This window comes from Arachis hypogaea, chromosome 9, assembly GCF_003086295.3.
Source record: "Arachis hypogaea cultivar Tifrunner chromosome 9, arahy.Tifrunner.gnm2.J5K5, whole genome shotgun sequence".
Taxonomy (NCBI): domain Eukaryota; kingdom Viridiplantae; phylum Streptophyta; class Magnoliopsida; order Fabales; family Fabaceae; genus Arachis; species Arachis hypogaea.
The window spans coordinates 13648917-13672896 of record NC_092044.1 but is presented as its reverse complement, the minus strand read 5'-3'; the positions used below and the strand labels follow the sequence as shown (position 1 = coordinate 13672896).

Here is a 23980-nt window from a genome sequence, read left to right as displayed (position 1 = left end):
TATCACACCGATTTGCAACTAACAGTACCTCATTAGTCTTTTCACTCACCACTCGGCATTCTAATATTTTGAATATCACTAAGTAACCTAAATCACATAACTGGCTGATACTCAACAGATTATGCCTCAAACCATCAACCAAAAAGACATCATCAATGAAGGTAGAATAATTTTTACCTACTTTTCTAACTGCTATAATTTTGCCCTTACCATCATCTCCAAAGGTCACAAACCCTCCATCATACTTGTTGAGTTTGATGAAGAATGTTGACCTTCCCGTCATGTGCTTGGAACATCTGCTATCCAAGTACCACATGTCTTTCTTCTTCTTGGATGCTAGGCAAATCTGCATACAATCTCAAGTGACCTTAGGTATCCAACTTAATTTGGATCCTTTGAAGGTAATCCACCTTGGTTGGCCAAGTACATTAAAATCACAAACAGCATTGTAAGTTTGGTTCCCTACTCTTTTTTTTTTAATAAAGCATTATAAGTAGGAGTGACCAATTTTCTTACAAATAAAACAATAATTTTCTGGTGCATGTTGCTGAAATTAATTTAAGTTTTGATGCTGGAAATGATCAAAAGAGTGATGTTTTTGGTTTTTGAAAAAAATGCATTTCTTTTGATAAAGTTTTTTTTTATTATTAGCATCTCTTTTTGCAAATGCACTCAGACCAGAATTTTTGAAAGTATATGGTCTTTTTGAATGCGAGGTTCTTTTGTGAAACTGTGATTTTTTTAAAGCAATTTCATTGTTTGAAACATATCCCAAACCTGACTTGTTTGATGCAGGTTTGGTTCTTAAAGATGATGCAGTTTCATCAAAATAAGATTTTTCAAATTCCTCTTCAAAGGTGAGAATATATCCAAGACCAGATTTTTTTATGGTAGATTTTGTTTTTGAAGAAGATGCCATGAATTTTGTAGAAGAATTTTCAAAAACTGCACTCTCTTTTGTCACAGCCTAAACTAGATTTTTCAAACAATGATCTTTGATTGGCAAGTAATTTGTCCAAGTTACTAGAACTGTGAGCAAATCTTGCTAAATCACTATTCAATCTTTTAATCATTTCATTTAGCCTTTCATTTTCAGCAACAAGTTCTTGTGAAGGATCCACAATGTGCATTCCTTTAAGTCTTCCAATTTCAGATTTCAAAAACCTATTTTTGTCAATAAGATCCATTGCACATTCTGTTTCTTTTACTTTTTCTTTTAAGAAATCATTTACTACCTTCAATATCTCATTTTCAGATTTACATTTATTATATTTTTTTAACAACTTTTCAGAAAGATGGGTAAGATCATCTATAATGACGTGTAAATCATCCATGGATAGGTTATAGTAATTTACTTCTTCCAGTTGATCTTCACCAGCCATGAAGCAGACTCGGACTTCGTGTTCGGAGCCCTCTTCCACATCTGAATCGTTCTCAGTATCCTCTTAAGATGCTATGAGTATTCTCTTCCTTTTTTTTCTTCCTTTTTTCTTTCTTCTAGAATTTTGGGCAGTTGTACTTAAAGTGTCTAGCCTCCTTGCAATTGTGGCATATCACTTTGCTCAAGTCTTTCTTATATTTTTTTGAGCTGGAGCCCTTGTACCTCTCTTTGTTCCTCATTAGTCTCCTTAGTCTCCTAGCAAAACACACAATTTCATCATCTGAAAAATTGTCACTAGACTCTCTCTCATTTGGTTCTACTTTTGATTTTAGGGCTATTCCCTTTTTCTTTGAGTCTTGGCTTGTGTGTGTGGTTTCATAACCAAGAAGTTTTCCTCTCAACTCATCATATGTTATAGGACTTAAGTTGTTACTCTCAGCTATGACAATGGCTTTTATTTCCCACTCTTTTGTGAGGCTTCTAAGGACTTTTCTCACTAAGGTTTGTTCAGTGTGTGTCAAGCTCATAGCATCAATGCTGTTGATAATGATTGAGAATCTCTCAAATATTTCATCAATGCTTTCTTCATCCTTCATGGTAAATATCTCGTATTCTTTTTGCAGCATTCCAATCCTTGTTTCTTTGACCTGTTTGGTACCTTCGTGTGTAACCTAGAGTTTCTCCCAGGTTTTTTGGTCGTCTTGCATCTAGACACCTTTTGCTACTCCTCAAAGCTGATAGCATAATGCAACAAGTTTATTACTTTTGCATTCAGCTCCACCTTCTTTTTATCGTCATCATTCCATTCAGATTCTTCCTTTGGAGTCACTACTCCATTAGCACTTGTCTTTGTAAGGATTTTAGGACCATTCGTCACTATCTTCCATATGTTGTAGTCAATTGATTGAATGAAGATCCTCATTCTTTCTTTCCAGTACGCATAGTTCTTCTCGTTGAAGAACGGAGCCTTGCTGTTTGACTGACCTTCTGTTAGAGTGTAGGTAAATGTGGTTGTGTCCAAATTGTTCGCCATTGGACCTTTTCTCCAAGATGTGAAGCTTGATTTTTGACACCTTAGCTCTTGATACCAATTGAAGGTTACAAAAGGCTTAGAGAAGGAGAGTTGAATATATGGCCTTTTTTACTTTGATAGAATAACCCTTTAATAACACACTTCAATCTTGATTTCTGATTGAATTGTGCAGCAAAAAATTTAAGAGACAATTTAGTTTTATTTCATAAATTTCAGAAAACAGAACAGCAAATGAGAGGAAGAAGATGACACAGTCATGTATCCTGATTCAGTTACCTTGTGCAATGCAACCTACATCCAGTCTCCACCACAACTGTGGTAAAATTTTTACTATAGTCAAAGTATTACATACACCAATTTCCTAGGATTCACACAATCCTATCTGGACACACAAGTTTCTTCCTAAACTTGACTTGGTTATGCTAATACCTAAACTCTTTACACTAAATGCTTACCCAACTTAGCAAGGGACACTACACAGGTACTTGATACAAGACAGAAAATACAACCAAATGAAATATGAAATCACTCTTGGCTTTTCTCTCAAGTGTTTCACTCAACCTATTTTACTCTTAGACTTTTTCTCAATGTCTCTCTTTCAGCCTTTTACCTATAAAAAAAAGAGAAAGATATACATTGAAACTGAAATACAAAACAGTAAAATATGAAGGAGATTGATGATTCACAGCTTTAACTCTATGCATTGAACCCAGCATCTGAACTCATAACTTCGTTTTTCATCTTGGCAGAGTGCTCCCTTTAGTGTAGGTGCAATGCTTCCAAGACTTCCAACTAAATAGGGAGGTTTCACACACAACTCTCAATTCAGGTTCTCTCTCTTTGAGTCCCAACTAGAAACATTTTTTTTTCTTTTTGTACCTTGTGTTGAGTCACAGTTGGAGTTTTTTTCAAGTCAACTTCTTGGACCTAGAGCTTGCATGTTTCATCCCTTCTCTTTCTTCAATCAAATCCTAAATTAGGGATTTCAATTTGAAATATTTGTTTCACCAAAGACAACATGTCAGCAGATGTGAGTTTACTCAGTGATAATCCCAAATTCAAACCATTGAAAGTGTGTTTTGCCTCCAAATAACTTTTTAAGCCATTGATTCACAGCAGTGAAAATCAGAAACTACTTTCTCCATTTATCCCAAATTGGCGTTGCAGAGATATGAAGAAGTGAAGAAATTAACTTGCATGTAAATGGAAATAAATCGTCTTTATACTCTGACTTAGCTTAGCTTGCTTTGATTAGGGCGATTAGACATTTGCTTTTATGATTTACCTTTCTCTTTCTTTCTTCTCTAGTGAATGAACCAGGAAGAAGCTTTCTCTCTCTTTCTTCATGAATCTGACCAAAGAAAGCCTTGTGAACATTGGCTTTGATTGGCTTCAACTTGGATGAATTGACTTGGGCTTTGATTGGCTTGACTTTCCGTTCAGCCTAATTGATTTCTTTGTTTTATTTCTTTGGACTTTGTTTGAGAGTTAAAGAGCCCACCAACAACCTTTGTTTCTTAGTTCCATTGCTTTGAGCTGCTGTTTCTTTATGTTTTTTTGGCTTGCAACACTAACTAAAGCAATCAAAACTAATTGAGTGTTTAATCCAATAAATCAATGTTTGTTATCATCATTTAAATTAGTTGTATTCTCAACTCAACAAATTTTCACAAGTCAATCGATTGGTTGTGTTATAACTATGTAAATCGAAACAAACAAATTCAATTTACACTCATTTTATTTATTATTGGTATAAAATGAGATGAATACATAAATTTTGAATAAATATACTAATTACGTTTTCTTTTTAATGATATTTTTATTAACAAATTTTTATTTTAATAACATATATAATACAAATATTTTATATATACATATATATGGTTATATACATTTTTTTATTCCAATCGATTGAATTGTGAAAACTCATATTGTTTTGATGATTTCAATCAATTGGGTAATAAGAACAATCGATTGAATTAGAAAAAACTCACATGCCTTGTAAAATTCAATCGATTGTATAGCAATTCTAATCATTTTGAATTTTGGAAAATCTAGAAATTCAATCGATTGTATTGTATGTTTAATCGATTGAATTTACAAGAAACACGATTTCACGAGCGTTTACAGATGTAACAGATTAAGGATAAAATTCTAATTGATTAGAATTGTCAAAATATTTATTACGATTAATGAAAGATCTAATTCATTATTATTTTTGTTCTTGGTTATTAATAAATACGATAGATGAATGATAAAATAATAATTTATAAAATAAAAAATAGATTTTATAATTAAATAATATATGAAAGATTAATTTATAATTAAAATTAAATAAGGACGATTTAACCGTTATTAAAAAATAAACAAAATATATTTTGTTATGGAATTATTTAATGGTCCAAACCTTTTAGGACCATCGAATGTGTCTATTCAGATAAGCTTCGGTGTGCTTTGTCCCCTGAAACACGTGAAGGGGTTATTGATTAAGTATAGCAAATATGATCATGACAATGGGCTTTAGTTTGAATGATTTTTTTTGTTTCTGTAAAATACTATCTATTTTGAGTCATGTCATATTCACAAATTTGTTATATTTTTGTTTTGCATTAAAATGTGTACTAAGTATTGATATACTTTATATCTATTTTGGTTAAATTCATATACAAAATATAAACAAAATGAAAACGTCTCCATTTAATTTTATAGAAAAAAAAAAACAAAAAATTCATCAATTGTTAATTAAGGACTAATGTAAGTAAGTTTATCGGTTATGTTGTAGGAAATATCACTGCTGATTAAAAAGCAAAACAAGAATAATGAGTTGCCACCTAATCAATTTTCCCTCCTCACGATAAACGTATACTTTTTGTCTAAAAAAGTTTAAATTTTTAAATTAATTAATACAAAAATAGTTGCAATGTAATTTGCTTTGTTAGGTGATTTAGAGTTCAATAACAATATTAATAAATTATTTGGTTCTTGCCTTTAAAATGAGATAATGTTCATTCTAAAAATCTCTAACTAAAATTTTAAAACAAAAACTAACACATAAATGTTGAGTTTTTGGGTTAAAGATTGGCGTTTAAGATTTATGAATTAGAATTTATGGTTCAAGAGATAAGAATAAATTTAGAAATAGCCGAATATAGTCCATGATTTAAAATGGTTTAAGTTTTAGATTTTATGCATGTTTGGTTTACAATTAGAATTCAGAATTAAGGGTTAAGAATTTAAGGGTTTAAAGTTTATGGTTTACAATTTAGGATTTAAGATTTAAGGATTAGAATTAGAATATACGGTGTAAGATTTAACGTTGAATATTTATAAATAAGTATTTACGGTTTAGGCGATATGCGTTTAGTATTTAAAGTATTAATTTAAATAAACTTTTTGAAATAATTATTGAAATTTAGTAGAAATACGATTAGAATAATAATTACTTAATAATAAAAATTTTAAATAGTAATATATACTTTGAAAAATATATTAATTTGTTTATATATGTTAATGTATATACATAATTTAATTTATTTATATATAAATAATTAAATATATTTATATATGGGATATATAATTATATATACATATTAAAATAAGTAGTTATTAATAAATATTTAAAAGTTAAGTTTAATTTTTCATGTGTAAATAAAAGAAATTAATTCATGGAAAAAGAGAAAGTGCATCCTATGTAAGTTTAGAAGAATTATTTTGGTGAGTATATATAGTCTTTTTGCATGTTTAACTCACAAAAATACACTTCCAAATTCAGTAGAGCAAAAAGGGCAAAAAAGACTATACAGTAGTCCTTAATTAACCATTGATGATTTTTTGTCTTTTTTTTCTATAAAATTAAATGAAGTCGTTTTTATTTTGTTTTTGTTTCATATATGAATTTAACCAAAATGGATCTAAAGTATATGAATACTTAGTGCACATTTTAATGCAAAACAAAGATATAACCATTTTATACAGTAGTCCTTAATTAACCATTGATGATTTTTTGCCTTTTTTTTCTATAAAATTAAATGAAGATGTTTTTATTTTAATGGGGCCTGCTACACATACAAGTAAAAAGGCCGTACAAGTTTTACAAGTTATCAGCCCAAACTTCATTAACACGCGCATTAACTCATTTTGAATGGAACGTAACTACACGCGCGCCACTCAAACGGTTCCTCTTCGTCTTCTTCTTCTTCTTCTCTTCTTCTTCTTCTTCTTCTTCTTCGTCTTCGTCTTCTTCTTCTTCCTCTTCCTCTTCCTCTTCCTCTTCCTCTTCTTTGTTTTTTTTCGATTTTCATGGTTTCTGAAATTCTTCTTCTTCTTCTTTCGTTTCTGCATGTTCTTCTTCCTCGTTTTCCTCTTCTTCTTCTTCTTCATTTACGTCTTTTCTCTCTGTTTTCTCTTTTTTTTCAATTTTTCATGGTAAAATCGTTTTTGAAGAAGAAGAAGCAGCAGAAGATGAGGAGGAGAAAGAGAAAGAGTTCTGAATTATGCATAAGATGTACTTCAACGAATTTTGGGTGTATTTTTTTAAATCCTTTGGGTGTATTTTCTGTAACCCTTTGGGTGTATTCCTATAATCGTTTGGGTGAATTCTTGTAACCGTTTGGGCGTATTTTCTGTAATCCTTTGGGTGCATTTCTGTAATCATTTGGATGTATTTGAGTGATATCTGACTGATATCTATGGGTGTATCTGACTCATATCTATGGGTGTATCTTACTGATATCTATGGGTATATTTTTCATTTTAGAAAAAATGACAAGCATTACAGAAATACACCCAAACAATTACATAAAATACACCCAAGAGATTACAGAAATACACCCAAAAGATTACAGAAAATACACCCAAAGGATTTAAGAAATACACCCAAAATCATGCATAATTCAAAACTTTCTCTTTCTCCTCCTCATCTTCTGCTACTTCTTCTTCTTCAAAAACGATTTCAGAGCTTGATATCAAAAAACAATAGAAATCGAGAATAACGAAAAAAGAAAACAAAAAGAAAAGCACGTAAATGAAGGAGAAAGAGAAGGCAAAAAACAAAAGAAAAGAAGAAGAAGAGGAAGAGGAAGAAGAACGTGCAGCAAGAAGAAGAAAAAGGTGCAATGAAAACGTGCTGTAACAGTATGTGGAGAAACTAACGTCAACGATAAAGAACGAACCAGTGAGAAAGGAGGAGAAAAGAACGATCAAAAAAGAAGGAGAAGAAGACGGGATGTAGCACGTGTAAGGAACGTAGCACTTGCAACGAATTTTGGAGATTAAAGTTTAATTGGCTTGTAATACTTACAAGCCCTAATCGCTTGTACGCAGAATTTTCCCCTTTATTTTATTTTTGTTTCATATATGAATTTAACCAAAATGGATCTATAGTATATGAATACTTAGTGCGCATTTTAATGCAAAACAAAGATATAACCATTTTGTGAATGTAACATAACTCAAAATGGATAGTATTTTACAAAAACAAAAAAATCCATTCAAACTAGGCCCATCATCATAATCACATTTGCCATACTTAATAACCCCTTCGCGAGGGCGGGATGCGGTGGTATTCTAAGAAATAGTGAAGGAAGATGGATCATGGGTTTTTCCAGAAATCTGGGTGTCTGTTCCGCACACCTTGCTGAGCTTTGGGGGGTATACACCGGCCTGGAAATAGCCTGGACGATGGGGTTCAGAAGAATTTGGCTTGATTGTGACTCAAGTGCAGTAGTAAACAGTGTCAAAAACCCTTCCTTGAAGAGGAATTCTGGGTCGGTCCTCTACTACAGGATCAGCGAGCTCCTTGACAGGGGTTGGCAAGTTAGGATTGAGCACGTTTATCGCGAAGCAAACGGTTGTGCAGATTTTCTCGCCAATCTTGGAGCGGCACAAGAACAAAGCCTCATGGTATGAAATTCCCCTCCTCCAGGGAGCGATCTTTGGGTACTTAGTGATATTACTGGCACCTCTTGGCCCAGAATGATTAATTTAGTGTAGTTCCTTTTGTTGTTTGGGCTTCTGGCCCCTTACCTTAACCAAAAAAAAAAAATAACCCCTTCGCGTGCTTCAGGGGGACAAAACACAAAAACTTACCTGAACATTATCAGACATTGTCCTCAATTCTTCTCTCTACACACTTGTCAGTTGTCACACACTACTCGTGACAACAAAATCATAAAGTGTAGAAAGAATCTTCCTAAATTCACCTTTATAAAAACTTTTTTAATAACTTTATCATGTGCCCTAACAGCACATATTAGCTAAATCCATTTAGGGATTACATGCACATAATTCATCAATATTAACTTTACACGTTGAGACACTTTATAGCCTCTGATTCCCAATTCAAGGACATACATATACATTAACTTACTAAAATGTGGGTGAACCATCTAAAGATATCTTAGTCGAAATATATTCGGATGAGTTTGCGAGTTAAGGTTTTTGAAGAAAAGGGAGTGGAGATAAGATTTGAAAACTAAAAATTATTCATGGTTACTGTTCGCCTTTCACTCCCCTTCCAAAACCGAAAAATCACAAACGCATTTGGTTTGCATAAATTTAACAAGGTCACGGAAGCAACCATATATGTGCATGTGTGGTTCACCCTTGATTCACCTTGCATTTACTCTTGCCTTGTGTGGAGACTGATGCTCTATACAGATTTTTTTTTTTTTTTTCTTCATTGATTGAATAAATAGAGGTTAGCTGAAACCATAATTACAGGAAGATAACCAGTACTGCTATCAGCACAGCAATTGTAAAAACTAGAGCCTGCAAAAACAATGAGAGTTGGTCATAACATCAGATTAGTGGCTCCCATGAGAATATATATATATAAAGCAGCAGCAGAAGCAGCTAACAAAAAAAATGAAATATACACTAGAAATTTGAGAGGATAGATTGAGAAACAAACTGCTAAAACTGTAAATTCCCTCTCAAGTATAACACTTACAGCAATTGCAGAAGCAGCAAGTCCAGCACGCTCTCTTGGGTCTTTATGATAGTAATTTCCAAAATAGAGAATTGTAGCATAATACCACAGCAATGGGCATGCAAATCCTAACAGAAGACTGGCAACAAAAGTAGGAGATCAGGAAAATATGCAAACATTAGATTATGCAGCCTAAAGAAAATGGGAAAGAATGAATCTGTGCATAATAACTCACGAGAACCATCCAATTCCACAGCCAAAACATGGAAGTGGCTTGTCAAATTTTCCCAATTGTGGATCTTCTGAATCCCTGATTGGAGCATAATCCCCGTTCCCTTGCTCAGATGTATCCATCTAGAGCCCTATGTATATAGAATCAGCTTCAGCAGACTATTTTTCAACTTGTAGCATTAATAATTGCACAGAGGCAAACATGGAAGATATCATAATCTGAAAGGGGACCTGGGAATAAAATGCAGCAGAAACAGAATATAGAACCAAGTCATTCCACTAGCAAATAAAAAAAAATTCTAATGACAAGTCTTATAGAAAATTAGACGAGCACTGGTACATATCATTTCAATTGCATTTCCATCAAGCTATGATAAATTTCCAATAACCAAAAGAGGTGTTCCTATTGTTTCTAAAATGAACAGCTTCTTAGTGATAAACTTTTTAACTAAGCATTGACAACCACTCTAAAAAATAGAAAAAAAAAATAGTACCTATGGAGGAGCATTGGCAGCACATATCACTAAAACCCAGAGGAACCTGCAAATGAACATTGTTAGCAAATTGATCCATATATAGATGCCCCCAAAAAACACAAAAAAAAAACGAAATAAATAAATAATTGATGACATTGGATGCAAAAAACAGCGCGTATTATGCAACATTTATTTCAAGCATTACAGCAAACACATGGCAGACAAAAATAAATCGATGAACATAAAGTTGTTGAACTAATAACAACATCACCACAGGAAGAAACCCTAAAACTCAACCCAAAGTTGAGCATCATAAAATAAAAATCAAAAGAGATTTCTAACAACACAAACATAAACAAGGGAAGCAATAACAAAATTAGAGCTCTAAAGAACTAGAACTACAGGGCCAAAATCTGAACCTCAAAAGAAAAGGCTGTGAAAAAAATTGTCTCTGACCGTCTCTGGTGATGAACCTCCCACGCGGCAGCGAACAGCTCGCGAGGAGGACCAGCTGGTTCACGAGCTTCTTCTCTCGCGAGCGGGACGGCGTGCTGACAACACAGCTTCGCCGGCGACGGGATGATGAACGGCGAGAAGGGGAAGAAGCAACGGCAAAATGAGAGAAATGGCGTGCTAGGGTTTTCTAGTTTGGGAGAGGAGGGTTCTTCTTCTTCTTCCAAGGCTGTGTTTGGTTTTGCGATTTTTTCTGCCACTTTTCTACCCGTTTGGGCCTTAAGCAGTTAAGGGAGTTTAAGTTATCTTTCTTTGACGAAAAGCAAGGAAAACAATCAACAATAGTGGACTTATTTTGATAGGTACCTTTTTATTGTTTATATTAGAATACGAAAAATACTCGATGGTCATTAGAAGATAACAAATCTATTATTTATTATTTATTATATATTATTAATTTTATAATTAAAATAAATTATATGTCATTTTTTCGATATAATTAAAATCATTTTTTTAATTATTGATCTTTCTTTTTTTTCTCATTCCTTTATTTATTCTGTTTCTCTTATATTATTATTAATGATCAATTATAAATTTAATAATCAAAACATATAATATAAAATTCTCTAATTATAATTATAATTAAAACTAAAATATAACTGTTACGGATCCGGCCCACGGATCCCGAACCCAAGGTCAAACCCGAACCCAGCCTCTTGGGTTCGATCCGCCTCCCTCTTCTAGAAGGCCCGAAACCGACCCTCCAGAACTCCTAACTGACTTTCGAATTCAAACGTCTCACTTATCTTAGCCAAATAAAATAAGATAAAATATTTACCATCACCTATAAATAGAGGACCCAGGTCTCTCCAGGTATTCATTCATTCCACACATCTTCTACCTCTTAGATCCATTCTGACTTGAGCGTCGGAGTGTCTTTGCAGGTACCTCCCCCCTGCTCCAGTCAAGTGACCCGGCATCCGCCTCAATCCGCAAGTTCTCGATCCATCTCTCAACCCGTACCAGAGACTTCTTGTACATTGGTGCCGTCTGTGGGAACTTGCGCCGGCTAAACCGGAATGGGGGACGCCCTTGTAGAAACCTCCTCAAGCCAGGATGATTCTCAAATAAAGAATCCGACCCCAGAACACCAGGAGGTCACGAACTTGGAAGGATAGCAAGTACCATCCACCACACACAGAACAAGGAGAACGATCACATCATCGCAGAACCGCGATACCCTGAGAAAACAGGAGACAAAGCGACACAAATCATTCAAGATCTCTGCCTCTGAGTCCAGGAACTCGAAGGCAAATTGGCCGCCAAGGAAAGACACAATAACGAACACGGAAGCCACGCAACCTCCAGATCAAAATCCCGCCACGGCAGATCGCCAACCCGGCGACGCGATAGGAGAGACGATCGCAGCACATCGCGCGACCACAGGCGAGAAAAATTGCCAGAACGGCGATACAGTAAAAGGCACAACCGCAGCATTTCCCGATATCTGAGTCGTCAGCGCGACTCGGACGAAGATCGGTGACACCGAGAAGCCAAACGCACGAGAAATGACCACACAATAATGGGAGCCACACCTTTCACGGAAAGAATCTTGAAAGCAAAACTCCCCAAGGGTTTCGATAAACCCACCGACATGAAGTACGACGGAACCAAAGATCCACAAGAACACCTAACAGCCTTCGAGGCCAGGATGAACTTAGAAGGAGCAGCCGACGCAGTCCGATGCAGAGCCTTCCCGGTGACCTTAGCCGGGCCGGCAATCAAATGGTTCAACGCCCTCCCGAACGGATCCATAGTTGGCTTCCACGACATCACACGAAAGTTCATGGCCCAGTTCACAACCAGAATTACTAAAGCAAAACACCCCATTAGCCTGCTAGGAGTCACACAAAAACAAGACGAATCCACAAGGAAATACCTTGACCGCTTCAACGACGAATGTCTAACGATCGACGGGCTCACAGATTCAGTCGCAAGCCTTTGCTTAACTAACGGGCTCATGAACGAAGACTTCCGCAAACACCTCACCACCAAACCCGTATGGACCATGCACGAAATCCGAAACGTCGCCAAAGACTACATAAATGATGAAGAGGTCAGCCAAGTCGTCGCTGCCAACAAGCGGCAACACAATCACACCCTACACGGCAACCCGGAACAACGACATAACCCACCACCCAGAGAAAATCAAAAGGACCACCCCAAACCGACAAACACGAGCCGCCCACCAAGAATCGGCAAATTCTCTAATTACACGCCCCTAACAGCTCCAATTACCGAGATATACCACCAGATAGCAGATCGAGGCATCATCCCAAAAGCCCGGCAACTCAAAGAAAGGACAGGCGGCAACAAAACCCTCTACTGCGACTACCACCGAGGTTACGGGCACAGGACACAAGATGTTTTCGACCTCAAAGACGCACTTGAACAAGTCATAAGAGACGGCAAGCTCCCAGAGTTCGCCAAAATCATCAGAGAACCAAGACGTGCAGAAAGGGACAAATCAGCTAAAAGAGAAGGACGCAACCTGAGAACACAAATACAACTTCCCAAGGAAAGCCTAGAAGACGACCCAACCATAATAGTAAACGTTATCACAGGTAAGGACATATCAGGTAAATCAAAATCGAAGCTACAAAAGGACCTCAAAGTTTTGGCCATAAGAAACCAAGCCCCACCTACCACTCCCAACCAAGCGATAAACTTTCTACCCGAAGACTGCCAAAAGGGCACCTCGGCCGAAGACGCACCCTTCATCATCTCGGCAAGAATCGGAACTGGACTAGTTCGACGAATACTGGTGGACACCGGCGCAGACTCCAACATCCTCTTCCGAGGAGCTTTCGACAAGCTTGGACTCCGCAACGAAAACCTCCAAACACACCGCAATGGCGATACAGGACTTGAGGACAACTTCCTCAAACCAGATGGCTCTATCACCCTACCCCTCACCATAGGAACAGGCGACCAAAGGAAAACAATTATGTCCGAATTTGTGGTCCTCAAAGATTCCACCGCCTACAACGTCATCCTCGGAAGGAAAACGATCAACGACTTCTCCGCCATCATTTTTACCAAATATCTCATTATGAAATTCATAGTGGACGACGGCTCCATCGCCACTATCCACGGAGACCGCGAGGTCACAGCAGAATGCGACAACACTAGTCTAGCCTTACGAAAGAAGTCTCGCGACGCGGCTGGGATATTCCTAGCCGATTTAGACGCCCGACAAGACGGCCAGCCCAGACCAGAACCAGAAGGCGACATGGAAAAACTACAAATAGGACGAACCAATGACGAATACACTTTCATCAACATGAAACTCCCATACGACCTCAAAGAGGACCTTTCTCAATTTTTGAAACAAAATAGAGACCTATTCGCTTTCACACCAGCCGACATGCCCGGGATAGACCCCGACCTAATATCCCACCAACTAGCCGTAGATCCCAAAGCCAAGCCCGTAGCACAAAGAAGACGAAAAATGTCCCAGGACTGGGCAGCCGAGGTCAGGAGCCAAGTAAAAGCCCTACTCGAAGCAAACTTCATCAGAGAACTACCATACACGACGTGGTTGGCAAACGTCGTACTAGTGAAGAAGTCCAACGGGGAATGGCGAATGTGCATCGATTATACGGACCTTAATAAAGCTTGTCCAAAAGACGCCTTCCCCCTACCCAACATCGACGGATTGGTAGACGCCGCATCCGGCCATCGATACCTAAGCTTCATGGACACATACTCCGGCTACAATCAAATACCGATGCATCGACCCGACGAGGAAAAAACAGCGTTTATCACCCCCGACGGAACATACTGCTACACGGTCATGCCTTTCGGTCTAAAGAACGCCGGAGCAACCTATCAGAGACTCGTCAATAAGATATTTCAAAACCTGTCCAGAACCAAAGTAGAAGTCTACATTGACGACATGCTCGCGAAAACCGAATTCGGCGAATAACTCATCGACGACCTCAGGCTCATAATGAGCACCCTACGAAAGTATCAAATGCGACTCAACCCGACAAAATGCGCCTTCGGAATGGAGGCAGGAAAATTCCTCGGCTTTATGATCACGCAATGCGGAGTCGAAGCTAACCCAGAAAAATGTTGCGCCATCCTCGACATGACAAGTCCAACAAACCTCAACGACATCCAAAAGCTCACTGGCCGGCTCACAGCGCTATCCTGCTTCCTCGGAGCATCGGCACAAAAAGCAATCCCCTTCTTCAAACTAATGAAGAAAGGAGCCCCTTTCAAATGGGAAGCAGAATGCGAGGAAGCCTTCCAACACTTCAAAAGAATCCTCGCAGAACCACCAGTCCTCACCAAACCCCAAACAGGGGAGACCCTCTACCTATACCTTTCCATAACGGAAGAGGCACTCGCAGCGGCACTCATCCGCGAAAGCAAGCAGAAGGAGCAAAGACCCATATACTTCATAAGCAAGGTCCTATAAGACGCAGAAACCCGCTACTCACGACTAGAAAAACTCGCGTTCATGCTCCTCACGACCTCCCGGCGCTTAAGACAATACTTTCAGGCCCATCCCGTGACGGTCCGAACCGATCAAGCAGTCAAACAGGTACTACAAAAGCCTGACCTAGCAGGAAGAATACTAGCATGGTCCATTGAGCTGTCCCAATTCCAAATCAAGTTCGAACCCCGAAACGCAATCAAAGCACAAGTCATGGCCGACTTCATCGCCGAAATGACTCCGGGAAACACCACTCCCGACTCATGGAAGTTGCACGTCGACGGCTCATCAAACGTCACCTCCAGAGGCACCGGGGTCATACTTGAAAACCAAAACGGGGTCGTAATCGAACAGTCAGTACGATACGAATTCCCAGTTTCTAACAATCAAGCAGAATATGAAGCTCTCCTGGCAGGCCTAACCCTAGCCAAGGACGTCGGGGCAAAAGTCCTGGAAGTAAGCACCAACTCACAGGTAGTCAGCTCTCAAATCAACGGAGACTACCAAACACGCGACCCCTTACTTCAACAATACCTCGCCAAGGTAAACAAACTGAAAAAAGGGTTCGATCACATTACCATACGGCACGTTCCCAGAGAAAGAAACGCCAGAGCAGATCTCCTCTCCAAGCTAGCCAGCACCAAACTAGGACACGGCAACAAATCGCTAATTCAAGAAGTCATTAAATCACCATCCATATCCACAACAGCCAACACTTGCCTAACACTCTCTAGACAAGGATCGTGGACTTACCCCATCCTACAATACCTCCTCGACGGAACCCTACCTAAAGATCCCAAAGAGGGGAAACGAACAAAAAGAGAAGTAGCCAACTATACGGTTGTCGCAGGACAACTATACAAACGCGAACTCTCGCAACCCCTCCTCAAATGCGTCGAACCCGACGACACGGAGTACATACTCCGCGAAATCCACGAAGGTTGCTGCGGCCACCACATCGGAGGTAAAATCCTCGCCCAGAAAGTCATCCGAGCCGGCTACTTCTGGCCCACGGTTATCCGGGACTCCATAAAGCTAGTAAAAAGTTGCGATAAATGCCAAAGGCATGCCAACATCCATCAGGCCGCCCCACATCAGCTCAGCATCATATCGGGAGAGCGGCCATTCGGCACCTGGGGAATCGACCTTGTCGGACCCTTTCCCACGGCACCCAGCCAACTCCGATATCTCATCGTCGCCATAGATTACTACACTAAGTGGATCGAGGCCGAGCCCCTGGCCTCTATCACGGCAACCCATTGCCAAAAATTCCTCTGGCGACAGATCATCACCCGATTCGGGATCCCCGAGATCGTTATCTTGGACAACGGAACCCAATTTGCTGACAAAAAGTTTAGAGAATTTTTAGAAGGACTACGCATATCCCATCGCTTCAGCTCGGTAGAACACCCCCAAACAAACGAGCAGGTGGAATCTGCAAACAAAATAATCGTCAAAGGACTCAAGAAACGGCTCGACGAAGCCAAAGGGCTATGGGCCGACGAACTCGGTTCGGTCCTATGGTCATACCGGACTACACCCCAAACGACCGCAGGGGAGACACCCTTCCGATTAACATACGGCATGGAAGCCATCATCCCAGTAGAGATAGGAGACCTAAGTCCTAGAAAAACGGTAGAAGGGAACGACGAGGAAGCGGAACGAGACCTCGTGAACGAAGAAGCATAGCTCATATCAGAGAACTAGCCCTAAAACAAAGAATCAGCTTAAGGTACAACCACGGTGTCATCAAAAGAGAATTTGCACCCGACGACCTCGTCCTACGACGAAACGACATCGGAGCCCCGACCCCAGGGGAAGGGAAACTCACCCCCAATTGGGAAGGACCATACAGAATCAAAGCTACCATCAGAAAGGGAGCATACAAACTCGAACGGCAAAACAGCGACGAAGTCCCGAGAACATGGAACGCCGCCAATTTACGACGCTATTACACTTAGACCGACCCCCTAAGGCCACCCCTTATCTTTCTAACATTTTTTGGTTCTTTACTCATTTTTCCTTCTATCACGCTACATTCATTTTAGAATATTTTAATTACGGGTACTCTTTCCCGCCAGAAACGGAGAGTTTTAACAAGGCCCAATAAAATTCCATTGTGTTTTTCTTTTTTCCTTTTTTTTTTCTTTTCCAAAACGGAATAGAGACACGGCCACAACATCGAGAACTGATCACTCTTGGGGCCTAATAAACGGATATCCCCAAAACACTAACGGCCTACCAAAATGTCCCAAAGCCGCAACGGCTTAAACACATAACGGCTCAAAATAAAATCGAAAAGCCCGAACGGCCACACAAGTCATCAAAGAAAAACATAAACGGAATCAACAGCACAAACCGAAGTTCAAAACATACCAAGTATACGGCCCACGGCTAACCAAATATCCAAAAATAAACCAAAATAACAAAGAAAACTACTCGAGGTCTACAATTTGGCCATCACGGACGGTCTTGAAAGCCCCCATCACGGACACATCCACACCTGGGGCCAATACCAAAGCCTGAGCCCTCATCGTTTTCTCGGTAGCCGCAATTGCACCCTTCGCATCAGCCACTAACTCTGCCTTCTCCTTCTTTAAAGCAGCAACCTCTGCCTTCAAATCCTCCACCTCACCAAGAAGCATCGCAGCCTGAGAGCCCGCATCGGAAGCCCGCTGCCTCTCCACACTCAGCTGCGAAAGAAGCGAAGTCTCGACCTCGGAAAGACGAAGGATCTCTGCCCCGGCCTCCTGACTTCGCCACCTTCTCCCTCGCCACCTCGGCAGATTCAAGTTGCTCTTTTAACTTGGTCACTTCAGCTTGGAACTGGCGAAGCTTCTTGTCCAACAAGCCGACCTGAGCCATCACCGGCTCGGCCTTCTGGACAATAACGGCAGATCGGAGAAGGGCACGATACACCGACTTAGCTTGAAAAGAGACATCACACTCACTAAAAAATGGCTCTGTACCAGGCATCAAGTGCTGATCTATGAACCCCGACGCATCGAAACGTCGATCCATCACAGTAGGAACGGCACCCTCCTCCCCCAAAGCTTCACTGCTAGGCTCCTCAAGCCTCTTTCTCTTCCGAGAAGCCTCAGCAGCCGAAACCACAACGACCTCCTCCTCAAGCGAGTCCACGAGATTAGGGGGAACCTGGGTGTCAACCCTAACCCCAGCCAAAACCACTTCCTGAGAAACAGCTTGGGAACCCACAGCAGGATTAGAGACAAGAGTGGCGGGAGATGCCGACGACCCCTCCTCCCGATCTATCGCAGCTTTCAGCCTCGCCAGAGAAGTCAAACCACCAGCCATCTCAACTAAGAAAAATCAAAGAAACAACATCAAAAAACAACAAAGGCACAAGATCGGGAAACAAACAAGAAAAAGAAGGAAGCAAAAAACCACACACCAATATACGTTCGACAGGCCTCAGGATCTCCCATAACATCCCGAGGATTTAACGGACGCTTTCCAAATAGATGCCACAGGACATTAGCAATGTCCTTATCCTCGGAAGACAGACCATCGTAAGTGACCTTAGTCAAAACTGACGGGCCGGCACCGAAGTTTCAGTATGTCAGGAACCGCGCTCGCCCTCCAACGTCAACTAAAACGGATGATGCCCCTGGACAGGGCGCACTTTGAAATACTCCCTCTTGAAACTGTGAAAGGAATCCTCAAACAACCCAAAAATACGGCGATGAGGCTGAGCACGGAATGACATATACCCCTTCTTATGCTTCCCCTCCTTAGTCAGAAGAGTACATAAGAAAAGGAAAAGGAAAACAGGAACAGAAGCCGGAAGATCAAGATACCGGCACACCAATTCAAAAGACCGCACGGCAGCCCAACTATTCGGGTGAAGCTGGGACGGTGCCACGGAACACCGACTCAGCAAATCCTGAACAAACGGAGAAAAAGGGAACCGCACGCCGAGCCGAGTAAACATCGACTTGTAAACCCACATCCAATCCGGCACAGTGGGTGAATGGAGGTTCAAATAACAAACGCGCTCATCGGCATCCGGGAGGACGAGCTCATACTGCCTCTCCTCATCACCACCACAAATCGCCCCCTGATCACGGAGCCTCTGAAGATCATCCTCCGTCATCCGTGACGGAACGCCCCACACATCGCTAGTCACCCATGTGTAACGAGCGGGGACGCCCTTGGAAGGGGGCAATCGGGGCACCCACACCCTCACTTCTCCGCCGATGCATACCTAAAACAGGGAGGAGCACCACCATCAGCCTAACCCTACGCAAAAGCAAGACAGAAACCTACCACCACTACTGACCCAACACGGTGGTGCACCGCCACCACTAAACCGACACGGCGGTGCTCAGCCCTTCAAAGACTCGAATACAACCTCCCAAAAACACAAAACGCAGTATGAAGATTGAAAGAGAAAGAAAACAAACAGAACAATGCATAGCAAAAACAGAACAAATGCACCACAAAACAGAAATCCAGAAAAGTGAGACAAACAAACCTAGTAATGCAGAAGACAAGCCTAGAAAAGCTCGAAAAGCAGAAGCAGCAGCAACACCAGAGAGCAGTACCATAGAAAGAAGAGGGAATTTTTTCCAGAAGAGAAAACAAAAAATAAACGAGGGAACTGAAGCAAAAAGCCAAAACGGTTTCATGAACGGGGGAGCAAAAAGACGCAATTAACCCTAAGCGAGGCAAGGCGCGTAGGGGCAAAAGAGGAAAACGTCCCCTCGCATTAAATGCCCCCCTCGGAAAAAGAAACTAATAAAGGACGCCTCGAAGAACGCAACAGACGCAGTGGACTCGGAAGAATCACGTCAAACCAAAACGGTCAGGCGAACCCTCGGCAAAACCGAGGCTGAAACACTGATCTCCCTCCAAAGAACCAAACGGACGCCCGAGAAAAACTAAAAGCGTAGCCCGCAATCAAGACCACACCTCCCAGCGACAGACCGACCTCGCTCGCTCTCCCGCTGCGGGGGCAACTGTTACGGATCCGGCCCTCGGATCCCGGACCCAAGGTCGAACCTGAACCCAGCCTCCCGGGTTCGATCCGCCTCCCTCTTCTAGAAGGCCCGAAACCGGCCCTCCAGAACTCCTAACCGACTTTCGAATTCAAACGTCTCCCTTATCTTAGCCAAATAAGATAAGATAAGATATTCACCATCACCTATAAATAGAGGACCCAAGTCCATCCAGGTATTCATTCATTCCACACACCTTCTACCTCTTAGATCCATTCTGACTTGAGCGTCGGAGTGTCTTTGCAAGTACCTCCCCCCTCTGCTCCAGTCAAGTGACCCGGCATCCGCCTCAACCCGCAAGTTCTCGATCCATCTCTCAACCCGTACTAGAGACTTCTTGTACAATAACTATATTATATTACTCACTTAAATTAAAATATATCACGTGACACTCTTTTATTAAAATTAAAATAAAATATTTCTTTTTAAAATTAATAAATTTTTTCTCTATTCTTTTATTTATCTTTCTCTCTCATCCTTTATTTTTTTTCTGTCCTTCGCACTCCATATATAACTTATTATTTATATTTTATATTACTAATTGACAAACTAAAATGTGCCACTAATATTCTTTCATTACAATTAAAATAAAATTTTTCTTTGAAATTAACAAACTCTCTCTCTCTATCTTTTCTTCTTTTTTTATCTTTCTTTCTCATTTTTTTATCTCTCTCTACATTTTTATTCCACAAAAATAAAATTAATAAAATAATATAATTTAAATAAATTCATAAAATTATAAAAAATACATTGAATATAAAATTAAATATAATTAAATATATTCTATAATATTATTCACATAAAAATATATTATTATTATTATATGTATATCTTTTTAATTTTTTTGTTTACTTTTAAATTTTTACTACTTATTTTTCTAATTTATATTTTCACTTCTCTTTCTTCAAATATTTATCATATATAATTTAGAGAGAATACAAATATCATGGTTAATAATTAAAATCAAGATTCAATTGTTTAAAAAAATTAATTTTGAGTTAATTTTATAACTGTCAATATAATTTTTTTATACTAATATCTAATTATATTTATATATATATTAAAAAAATTTAAATAATAAATATAAAAATTAATTATATTTATTTATACAACAGACTTAACATCTAATCAAATATAAAAGTATAAACATTAAATTCTTTCAAATTTTAGATAATAAATGTTAAAATTAATTTTTAGTAAAAAAATTAAATTCCTTCATATGAAAATAATAACTAAAAATTTATTATTTGACTTTTTTTATCTACAGAGATCTTGATCTTCTTAGCCTATAAAAATTTTTGTCCCCTACAAATTTTTTACAAAAGTAATTTAATTTTATAAATTTTTTCTGCCATAATCTATAATATTAGGATAAAATCAGTATCATTTTAAAAGATTTATATTTTTATAATGTTATTACAAAAAAATATTAGTAATATTTAAAAGTGTGAACTAAAAATATATTATTAAATTATTAAATAAAATATTAAATTGATAATTAAAAGTATTAGATAAAAATAATAAACTCTGACCGTGTGAACAAAATTTCTCACTTAATCTTTAGGAGCCACTTAGATAAAGATGTCAAAAATATATTTTTTTAAAGATGTTTTTTAAAAGTTAAAATTTAACACATATAATCAATTAAACTATGTTATTTTTATTAAAATTAGACTGAACAAATCAGTTTGGCCAAAAAAATTAATAAATTAAATTTTGAATCGGTATAAATTAATATTTTTTTATAAAAAAATTATTACAATATCCCTATTATAAAAAATAACTAAAATACCTCTATTATATGTATATTGAAAACTCTAAATTCTAACCCTATGACGACAGAGAAGAAAAGGGTTAGAACTTAGGATTCTCAGAATTAATATATAATAAGAGTATTTTAGTCATTTTCTATAATAGGGGTATTGTAGTAATTTTTTATAAAAAATAATATTAATTTGACTAATTCAAAATTTGATTTACTATTTTTCGATCAAATTAATTTGATGTAATAAGAAAAAATAGGTTGGATGATGTCCCCCTTCTTATGTCTCTCTTCCTTAGGCAGCCCGGAAAGACATGTACCCCTTCTTATGTTTCCTTTCCTTAGGGTTCGTTAAGAGGAACAACCACATAAAGACCTCCACAGAGATCGGCAGCTCAAGGTATTCGCACACTATCTCAAAGCACCGGAAGGAAGCCCAGCTATTCAAGTGCAATTGTGACGGCATCACATCACACCGGTTCAGTAGCGCCATCACAAAAGGGGAGAAGGGGATGCGAACCCCCAAGCTGGTGAATATCGATTTATACACCCAAAGCCAATCAGCAACTCGGGGAGTGTTCAGGTTTATGTGGCATATTCGTTCTTGATCTTCAGGGATGAACGCGTGGTAACGCTCCTCCTCAGGACCCCCCCCACAAAACATGTTGGAGCAGCGAAACTCCTAAAGCTCCTCAAGGGTCATCTTGGAGGCGTATCCTTCACATCCGAGGTGACCTAGGCGTAACGGACCAGGGGGACTCTCGGAAGGGGTTGATACGCCATACCTAGAGTGGGGGCACTACTTAAAGTCAAATCGGTAGGTCAGAAACTCGGAAGAAGTGAAAACTAATATGACAGCCTACTGGATAACGATCTACTGTTACTAACAAGACAAAAATAAACAATGCACCTAATGGTAACCCCTAAAATCTATCTAATGGTAGCATGACCCAGACGAAGCATGCAACAACAATTCAAGCAATCAAAGAAGAAAACAACAACAAATAAAAAGCATGATCAATCCACTAAAAGATGAAGAAAAACAACGCTTACCAAAAAATAATGAGTGGAGAATAGCAAATACCAAGGAAATGTAAGGGGACAAGGGCGAGTGAGAGCGTTTGGATCAGGAAAAATTAGGAAAGAAAAAAGGAAGAAACAAGGGTGAAATATGTGAATTGATACGAATACGAAACGTGAAGGGAGAGAAGGAAGCATGAAAACTGGAAAATAACTGACATTGAGAAGCGCAAAGTTCAGGGGTAAAAGGGCTTTTTACCCAAGCTTTCAAATCACTCATAATGGGTATTAAATACCCAATACGAATAACGAGGCAACGATTGACGTCCCTCCACAAACGGACGAAAGCCACTCGCGCGTAGGGGGCACGCCCTTATCACGAGCGGCTGACCTGTTGAGAACCTTATCAGAAGGGAAGTTGGAGAGAACGCGCCAACCACGGCGCTCACGGCCATAATTGGCACGTTGGGAGTACTGTTCCAGCCCAGCCCAACTAGCCAAAGACCCGGGTTCGGACGACCGGCCGACCCGGAGGACTACCGAATCCAAACCCAGGAGGTGACCCGAACGTCACCTCCCCTCCCGCGTGTACTTAGACAGCTGTCAGAAGCTTTCAGACATGTGGGCCTGGCCCTCAAAGGCCCACCCGAGGTACGAACGAGTGCAGAGTATAAAATGTCCTCTCCAGAGGTACGTCGCCTACCCTAACCCTAATAGTCGCCTTTTATACGGACACCGATTTAAGTGTTAAAGTCCTTGCAAGTGTCCCCACCTCATCCACAACTCGCCAAGCAGAAGAAGTCGACTCACCAGAGACTGCTCAAATCCACTCCTCAATGACCCACTCACTCTTCATATTACACCCTCCGACCCATTCAGGACCCAAGTTACAGAACACATGTAATATAAGATATTTTGTTTGCATGTTCTAAGTTTAGATTATTAGTTACATAATATTATTCGTAATTATATATTTATTATATCTAAAATTATATTATTATTCTAATGATAATTAATAAATTTTAAATGAGCTAATTTTAGACTTTTTAAACTGAATTTTAATTTTCACCCAAATATTACTATGGTTGTTTTTGTGTCCACTCTTTGGTAGTTACATTACATGCATATTGCCTTAACTTGAGGCTTCTCATGCAAGTACTAGCTAGTCCTTTTA

The 23980-nt window shown here is 39.1% G+C and overlaps 3 protein-coding genes across 6 annotated transcripts; 2 read left to right on the top strand and 1 right to left on the bottom strand.

Annotated features, from left to right (window-relative positions):
- Window positions 1–8615: 8615 nt before the first annotated feature.
- On the bottom strand, window positions 8616–10854 carry LOC112710460 (large ribosomal subunit protein eL20z). Of its 4 annotated transcripts, none has more exons than XM_025762687.3 (5): window positions 10469–10854; window positions 10068–10113; window positions 9578–9804; window positions 9364–9481; window positions 8616–9182 (listed from the first exon to the last, which is right to left on the bottom strand). In XM_025762687.3, the coding sequence occupies exons 3-5, from the start codon at window positions 9694–9696 to the stop codon at window positions 9129–9131; spliced, it is 291 nt and encodes a 96-aa protein (XP_025618472.1). In that variant the 5' UTR covers window positions 9697–9804; window positions 10068–10113; window positions 10469–10854; the 3' UTR covers window positions 8616–9128. The 4 variants fall into 4 exon arrangements, with proteins under 4 accessions (XP_025618472.1, XP_025618473.1, XP_025618475.1 ...); XM_025762688.3 differs by having other exon boundaries at window positions 10506–10854; XM_025762690.3 differs by having other exon boundaries at window positions 9578–9704; window positions 10506–10848.
- A 1230-nt stretch (window positions 10855–12084) lies between these two features.
- LOC140175064 (uncharacterized) lies at window positions 12085–14490 on the top strand. The gene has a single exon (XM_072201971.1). The coding sequence runs from the start codon at window positions 12085–12087 to the stop codon at window positions 14488–14490; it is 2406 nt and encodes an 801-aa protein (XP_072058072.1).
- A 540-nt stretch (window positions 14491–15030) lies between these two features.
- On the top strand, window positions 15031–16695 carry LOC112708912 (uncharacterized). Its single transcript, XM_025760834.1, has one exon. The coding sequence runs from the start codon at window positions 15031–15033 to the stop codon at window positions 16693–16695; it is 1665 nt and encodes a 554-aa protein (XP_025616619.1).
- Window positions 16696–23980: the final 7285 nt, after the last annotated feature.